At 33.1% G+C, this 8,422-nt stretch overlaps 1 protein-coding gene across 1 annotated transcript; it reads left to right on the top strand.

Annotated features, from left to right (window-relative positions):
• The first annotated feature begins 517 nt into the window (after nt 1-517).
• LOC133286497 (peroxisomal membrane protein 11C) lies at nt 518-5,965 on the top strand. The gene is made up of 8 exons (XM_061483914.1): nt 518-662; nt 3,885-4,091; nt 4,475-4,549; nt 4,630-4,704; nt 4,808-4,888; nt 4,989-5,063; nt 5,160-5,333; nt 5,666-5,965. Exons 2-8 carry the CDS (start codon nt 3,900-3,902, stop codon nt 5,699-5,701), a joined length of 708 nt encoding a protein of 235 aa, XP_061339898.1. The 5' UTR covers nt 518-662; nt 3,885-3,899; the 3' UTR covers nt 5,702-5,965.
• Nucleotides 5,966-8,422: the final 2,457 nt, after the last annotated feature.

The following is an 8,422-nucleotide window of genomic DNA, read 5'->3' as shown; positions in this document are numbered from 1 at the left end:
AACAATATCTAATTACTTATGGAACACATTAAAAATAAGATAAAATATTTTTGGGTCCTCAATAAATTTTATGGGATCTACTTTAATCATTTAGGGGAAAAAAAATCGACTTGTAATTTCTCTAAAATTCAAAATAAACACATGTTAGTCATTTTGAGAGACTAATGTGGTTCATTTTTAAATTCTAGAGAGACCACAAATTTAACTAACTGTGTCTATTTTAAATTTTAGAAAAATCATAAATTGATTATTTTTCTTTAAAGAATTAAAATGAGCCCGACTCAAAAAATATATTTCTCTCGAAAATATAAAGATAAGATTTACATCATCACAAAATGGACCTTGGACTGCGTGATGCAAACAAAACGAAACGACGCGGTTTAATTATCTCCAATTTATTACACAAACATATTTTGAGTTGTAAGTTCCAACGTTTGACGATTTGACATCAGAATCATCGAACGGTGCAAGATTTTTGCAGAAGAAGGAAGAAAGCAGAGTGCAATAATCCAATTTGTTTGTTTGTTTTGGGGAAGAGAGGACCAAACAAGCCCTTATCACAACTCTATCTATCTCAGGCCCAAACCAAAGCTAAGCCTCTTCTGTCTTCTCACTCTCTCATTCTAATTATCGACAACATTTCTCTTCGGACACTTCTTTCGGTACACGCACTCTCTCTCTTGCTTTTCTTTTTCTTTTTCTAGAGTAGGAAATTCATGTGCCCCAGTTGTTTGATCCTTTGAATTTGGAGATTGAGATACAAAAGTTACCATCTTTGAAGGTGGGGTTTGCAATTTTTGATTTTGGGTCAGCTTGACAGGGTGTTAATTTGATTCTGAATTGAGCTTGTGCAACTGGGTCGTTGGAATTTTATGATTGGGTTTGATGGGTAGATTATTGTTGTTGTTGTTGTTGTGGTGTCGATTGTATGGCGTTTGTAGTCCACTTGGTTGCCGGGGAAAATGATAGAAAATAAGTGGGAAATGGAAGATTTTGAGGTTGACTCATGTGATGAGTTTTTGTATCACAGTAAGGAGATTGATGTAAATGAACTTGGGGTTAGCCTAGAGAGATCGATTCTCTTCCTCTCTTTTATCTTATACCATGTGCCAAGCATGCAATAATTGAGTAAAGCTTATGTGTTGTTTTACTTATTTGATGTTTTTATTTTCAGTTGATATGTTTTCACTAATAATTACAAATTGTTATGTTCTTTTCACTGTGTCCCTGATTTCAAGAATTTGCAAAGGAAATGGTGAAAACAATAAAATCCTGTTTCCACTATTTTCTCCACAACATCTTGGAAACAAAGAGCAATGTGGTATTTCTGTAATTATAATAAAAAAATTATCAATTGAAAATGAAAAAAAAAAAAAGCCACCTTATTGTTTTGACAATATGAAATTTAATCCTGATTAGTCGATTAAATGTTCTTTTGATGCCTGTCTTATTCAAAATACTACATAATAGTTTGATTTGTTGAAAGCTGTTTGAATATCTAGTCTATTTTTGTTATTAGAGAAACTTGCTTGTTGATGCTCGTAGATTCCGCATTGGTTTCAATTTTTTGGCCTAGTGAAACCAAGTAACCCAGGTCGACATACAGATATCAATCTTGGTTTTTGATTCTTGCAAATAACCCCCTCTTACCTTTGAACTTGCAAATTAATCTACTCTACAGAGGCTTGCCAAAGCTAGAACTAGATAAATCATGCAGTCCTTCAAAGCTTGTCTGTAAAGCTGGACCTGATGATGATGATCATATTTGATGATCAAACTGAAGAACACATGGCTTTAGTTATTATAGATAAAAAATGGAACTTTTTCCATTCTCCCTTAAAATTTCATCTAAGTTTTTATTTGGAAACAGAACCTGGATTGAGTGTTCTGTATTATATATAGTTTCAAGAATACCTTTTAGACCTTGCAAGCTGAGACCGGAAGTAGCCTCAGTTGGAAGGGCTAATATAGTATATATGGAATTTTCTTCCATTCCACCACCAAGCCAACCTCACCTGACATCTTCTTGGTTGTCTCTTTATTTATCTCCAGGGGTTGGGATTTTGGGGATATCTTCTTGTTTATTACAGAACATAGTGGCATCATTTGATCCATTTTAGCCGAGTAGCCGAGCGCACCTAGTGGGAAAAGGATTTTGTTGCAGATGAGGGTTAAACTGCCAATTAGTGGCTGCTTGAGTGCTCTGACTTCTGAACAGTACTTGTGAGATTGTATTTGGAGTTTGATGGAAATTTCAAGGAGGAACAATTAGAGATTTAGCGGGATGGAGATTTAATTCTATCTGCCAAGGAAATCAAAACTGGGTTGGTGTTGAAATTAATAAAAATAGGGTAGAAGATGAAAGAAGAAAAATAGCCTTGGCATCACACTTCCAAGTGCCGGGCAGAAAGAGTTTTCCCTAGAAAATATTTTCTTAATTAACTGTTTTCTTTGATGGCTTGTGTTATCACTTACATTGGACAAGTCAAACTAGGGGATCAAGTATTCCACAACTTCATGTTCAAGTTGCATGACCAACCTCTGATACAACAATTTAATCTTGAATAACAAAATTAACTTGAGAAAATCTCATAGAACTAATACCCATAAATTGACTCAACAAAAATACCCAACTATAAGCTTATAATTAAATTCCTCATCGATTGAAAATATAATATTAACTAGATTAATAATTATTGGCCTGAAATTCTTATGGCACTGCAATGAGATGTTATAGTCATACTTGTAAATAGCGCTGCTTTAGCACGCTATAGCGGAGTTGCATTGCGGTGCGGTGGCCAGCCGCCATAGACCGCGCCGGGACAGTTGGGTGAAGTGTAGCGGTTGTAGCGTCCCCTATTGCGGTTGAATCGCGGCGCTATTGCGCCCCTATAGTAGTTTCTGCAAAAGTGTTCTCGTCGTAGAAGGAAGAGAGCGTGTTGAGCGAAGACAAGAGATCAGGGGTGTCGATCCTCGATTCTAGAACCTTCTTCAGCTTCCGAGACAAACCTTAAGTTCTTTGATTTTGACATGTCACTTAAGTGGCAATAAGAATTTTGACTAATTTTGCCACTTTATTTTGTTGTGTTACATTATTTGAAACTTTAATTCCTTCAATTTTCTTATGATTCGAATTTTAATGTTTGAAATTATTTATTTTGAGTTTGAGATCCTTCAAATTTGTTTTTTGTCACATTTTCATTTTTTAAATTTTATATTTGTGGAGTACAATTTAGTGTATCACTTAGGTACACTTTGCACAGTAGCGTTGTAGCGCTACCCGCTATAGCACTATAACAGTTTGGAGGGTCAGCCGCTATCTGAGATTAATAAGTATGCGTAGTTCCTTGAATGACGGTTGAGAGAACAAAAGAAAATGAAAAGAAACATCATTGTGTTTCCCTTTGTGTTTTCTCCTTCTAGATACAAATGGAGTGGTACCATTGGATTTTACATTTGCGAGAAGGATGAGTTTTCAAACACTCACACATCATAAACGCTCAAACATGAGACTGATGCCTCTTGGATAGGTGGAAGGTCCACTAGATTTTCTTGCCAATGTTGTGCTTATCGTGCTTTCTTGATCTTGGTTGAGTTTTTGTGGAAATGCTAAATTGTTATTACTAGAAATATTGTCAGCATTTTTTGAAAATATTGCTAATATCTTTGTGCTTACTGGTTGATTAGGTTAACAACTTAATATATCATATATGACACCTTCTATTTTAAAAATGCTTTTCACAAATTGCTATGTAAAGTATAATTTGTAGATCTAAAGCTCTTTTCCCTCCCCATTTAATATGAAAATATCACTCTTTGCTTTCCCTTCTCCTTTATCCTAATGTAGTTTAAATGAACTGTGCTGTGATCTTGTTATATGGCAGTGAATAGCATAGAAAATGAGTACGTTGGATGCAACTAGGGCGGAACTTGCTCTGCTTGTTTTATATTTGAACAAGGCCGAAGCAAGGGACAAAATATGCAGGGCAATACAATATGGTTCCAAATTTTTGAGTAATGGGGAACCTGGTACTGCCCAGAATGTAGACAAATCAACCAGCTTGGCACGGAAAGTTTTCCGTCTATTCAAGGTTAGGTTATATTTATATTTTGATTTCTTAAACATGCTAGTTCATCCATTCAATTCTTTTGTTTTCCTATTTGGGTAGCTCGCTGTGTAGAATGAAATTTCTTTCTATCATTTCCTTTTTGTGTATTGATTGATTTGTTTAAAGAAGAAAATAGATTTGTAGTGTACATAATTTTCTTTATTTGAATTTTGAGGGACATAATATGTAAAGAATAGATTGAAGAAAGTCAAATACTTTTTTTTTTAGTTTAAAATTAGCCAGTTATGACATTCAAATAGTCATTTATAATATTCAAATAGACATTACGGCATAGAAAAAGATGTTGCAAATTAATTAGTTCATGTAATAACCATCACTCTTATACTTCACTCTTTAAATTGCAGTTTGTCAATGACCTGCATGCTCTGATAAGTCCAACACCACAGGGTACTCCCGTCCCCCTAGTTCTGTTGGGAAAGGTATGAGAATTCTATGAATATTCCACCGTTTTCATCTTTAATTTATTTCCCTAATATCACATTAAATGGTTTTTTTTCAGTGCAAGAATGCATTGCTATCCACTTTCTTGTTTCTTGATCAATTTGTGTGGCTTGGTAGAACGGGCATCTATGAGGTAGCAAATACATATTTTCAGTAGCATCCTGTTGTTTGCTTCCATATTATTATATTGGAATGCCATCAAGCAATATTTAAGAATTTTGTTGTCTTAACTACAGAATAAAGAGCGTACAGAAATTATTGGCCGGATATCTCTTTATTGTTGGCTGGGTTCCTCGGCGTGTACAACCTTGGTTGAGGTTTGTGGCTTTCCTACCATCTTCATTGATGCTAACATGTAACGTCCTCTTATTTCTTCACTTTTAACCTTTGTGTGACATGTTTTACTCATTTGATCAGCTTGGGGAGCTTGGAAGACTCTCTGCATCTATGAAGAAGTTAGAGAAAGAACTCAAGAACAGTAATAAATATGAAGTATGTTGTCCATGCATGTGCATGAATTCTTCAAAGTTTCTGTTTTTGGTTTACCTTACTTTTGGGATTATGTGTACTCATCACCAATGGATGCAGGATGAGAAATACCGCGCCAAACTAAACAAGTCAAATGAGAGGACTCTTGCACTCATCAAAGCAGGCATGGATATAGTGGTTGCAGTTGGACTGCTTCAATTGGCTCCCAAGAAAGTCACTCCCCGAGTGACTGGGGCATTTGGATTTGTTTCATCTTTAATATCTTGCTATCAGGTGCCTGCTACTATAATTTTAGTTTTGCTTCCTATGTGCTTCTATTTTCCTTTTGCTATCCTAAAATCCCTTAAAATTGTTATCTATGTCCTATCTTCATGCACATACTTTTTGCTCAACTGATGAACAAGGCAAACAAAATTAGAGACAAAACTTGCTGTTGACAATTTTTCTCAAGAACAGCAAATGTTCAAAATTAATTCAGTTTTACTATAGGAAAAAACAAAAAGTGTCCCTCTAGATCATTGGATGATAAGGCCTTTTTCTTGTGTTGCAATTATGCTTAGGAGTAACAGTTTCACTGACAAGGATCTGTGGTTTGTGTAATGCAGTTGCTTCCTGCCCCAGCCAAGTCCAAAACATCGTGAATGTGGAAAAACAGACTGGCTCTCATCATGCTTCAATGTTGTTAAATAATTATATGACTTTGTCAGGAAATGTTGGTAGGTGTGAGCATTGACCAACCTTCATCATAGTAACAAACAAGGGCCTGTTTGGAATTGTCTTAAATAACTGTTTTATTCTCTCGAGTATATGTCTGTTTGGTCCTTCAAAGTCATGTGACATTATATTGCTCCATTTATAAATGCATGAATTTGTCGTCTAAAGATACATGCCATATAAAATTGGTCTTTCAGTGAAGTTTTGATTTATAAACTGTTTGGTCAAAGGATGAAGGCTTTACTAGCAGGTTTTATGTACCTAAGTTTCTCATGTTTGATAAAGAAAACTGTCTCCAAAAACTGCAACTGTTTAATTTTAGCCAAATTACTTTAACATGAAACATAACATGGGCCTTTTGATTATGTGTTCATTTAGTTCTTTTCCAAATTCCAACTACTGCAGTTTTTCCAGAGTTTAAGTTAAAAAACCTTCAAATTCTACCAAACCTAAGTCTTTTACTATATATATATATATATATATATATATATATATAGGGTTTATCATCTATCATTTAATATGACCACAAAAAATTTTCTACACACACAACATTTTGTGGGGCCCGCAGCAAAAAAAAAAAAAAAACTTTGACACGCAAAACGAATTTCTATAACATAACACAATTACTTTTCGTACAACATAACTTTTATAAAACTCATATATATATATATATATATATATATATATATATTGAAAAAAGGTGTCATTTTAAATGATATACCTTATATCTTTTCACTCTCACAAAGAGGTGAGACCTATATCTTTAAAAAAAAATTCTTCCACTCTCTCTTTTTCATGATTTATCTCTTTCTCTCATTTAAAATGATATAATTTTGTGTCCTTTAAAATGATACACATGTTTTCATATATATATATATATATATATATATATATATATATATATATATATATATATATATATATATATATATCTGTGTGTGTGTGTTTGTGTGTTTGTATATATAAAACATTTTTTCATGTTGCTTGAAAATTCAATTATCATGTTGTGATCTTTCGATTTGTGTGCAAAACTTTTTTTCCTTTCTCTTTTTAATAAATGTAAAGTCCACCACTAGTTGAGTCACAACATGAGAATTCAATTTTTATGCAATATGAAAAAATCAATTCTATATATATATGGAAAATACAATTGTCCTAAAAAATTGTTCCCTCGTCATAGATGCATCAATTTTTGTGTTTGAGATTTTTTTTTAAATGTGGACCCCACTTAATCTTCTCTCTGCAAGAATCTTCTCCCCATTTTTATAACATGAGAGATATTAAAAAAAAAATATATATATATATATATATATATATATATATATATATATATATATACTTTTTATTCTGTCTTTTATTTTTTAAATTCAAGAGAGGACCTATCACTGAAGTAGCTCTTAGAGGAAGCTCACAGGTTTCACCGGAGTGAGAAAAGGAAAGGAGAGGAGAAAAGAAGAGCACAAACGCTGATATCTGTTGTTTGATTTTCCATTTAATCATTTATTTCTATCACTTATGTTTTTTTTTTTTTCTGGTGAGGTTAAGGGGTGAAAAAACCCCAACCAAAAGAAAGAAAGAAAACAAACAAATTAAGAAAAACGACTTGGTAAGAAGTCATATTAGCTAAAACTAATCTGTAGAGATAAGGAGGAGGTAAATGGACAAAACTGAGAGAATCATCCTGCTGGCGATCAAAGGAGAAATTATCCAATCAGTCAACGTATTGGTTTCCTTCTTTGTAGACATGATTAAGATGAATTATCCAATCTTTATGTAACCATGCTCGTATTTGAGTCACCAAATGAGACTAACGAGCAGTATCACCATCTTTGATGAGCATCACAATAGCATTACTTATTTACTTGTACAATCACCCTTGGCCAGCCCCTAGACCAAGCCAATTCAAGCCCTTTTAAAATCCCCCAAAATTCTGGGACCAAAAATTCTCATTTACTTTTCTGTTTTCTTCATCATACTTACTTTTATACACACGATTATGTGTTTTCCTTTTCGAGAATATAATAAGGAGAACACACAAGTGTTTTTTTTTTTTATCTAAGTTCAAAATTCATTTCATTTTCAGTACTTTATCTTTTTTATTGTTTTTTTTTTTTTTGAGATAAATCACAAGTATCTTCTAAGGAAAATAATCACGTTCGAGGCGAAAATATCTACATCATACTGAGGGCTAGCTCTTTTCACTAGGACTTGAACCCTAACTTTACTTAAGCAGAATCAAGCATATACCACTTGAACCAATACCCTTTAATTTTATATTTTCTTTTTGAATTAAACATTTCTCCATTTTTTTTTCTTTTTGTGCACATAGATACATTTTTTCTAATACTAATGAAACAAAAACTCAAATTATAAAAAACATAAAAGAATATTACATTGACCTTTTCGTTAGTTCTTATCATATACGATGCCTTGTTAGTCCAAGGTTTCATGAGTTTTTATCTCAAGTTGTTTTGATAATAATAAACTAATGAACTATCATATTCTATTTCGTTTACCCATAATCCTATGTAGAATATTATGCCTTGAAAGCTCATTCAAAAAAATGCTTAGAATAGTGTTCTTGCATATATGAGGAGATAAATTGATAAATCATTCGAGGCGTTTGGTAGAGGAATAAATTTTTTTTA

This window comes from Gastrolobium bilobum, unplaced genomic scaffold (assembly GCF_033153095.1).
Source record: "Gastrolobium bilobum isolate Gb01-03AN ecotype WA unplaced genomic scaffold, APGP_CSIRO_Gbil_v1 utg341, whole genome shotgun sequence".
In the NCBI taxonomy this organism is placed as follows: Eukaryota; Viridiplantae; Streptophyta; class Magnoliopsida; order Fabales; family Fabaceae; genus Gastrolobium; species Gastrolobium bilobum.
Note: the sequence above shows the minus strand (reverse complement) of the source record. Positions and strands in the feature narration are given on the sequence as shown.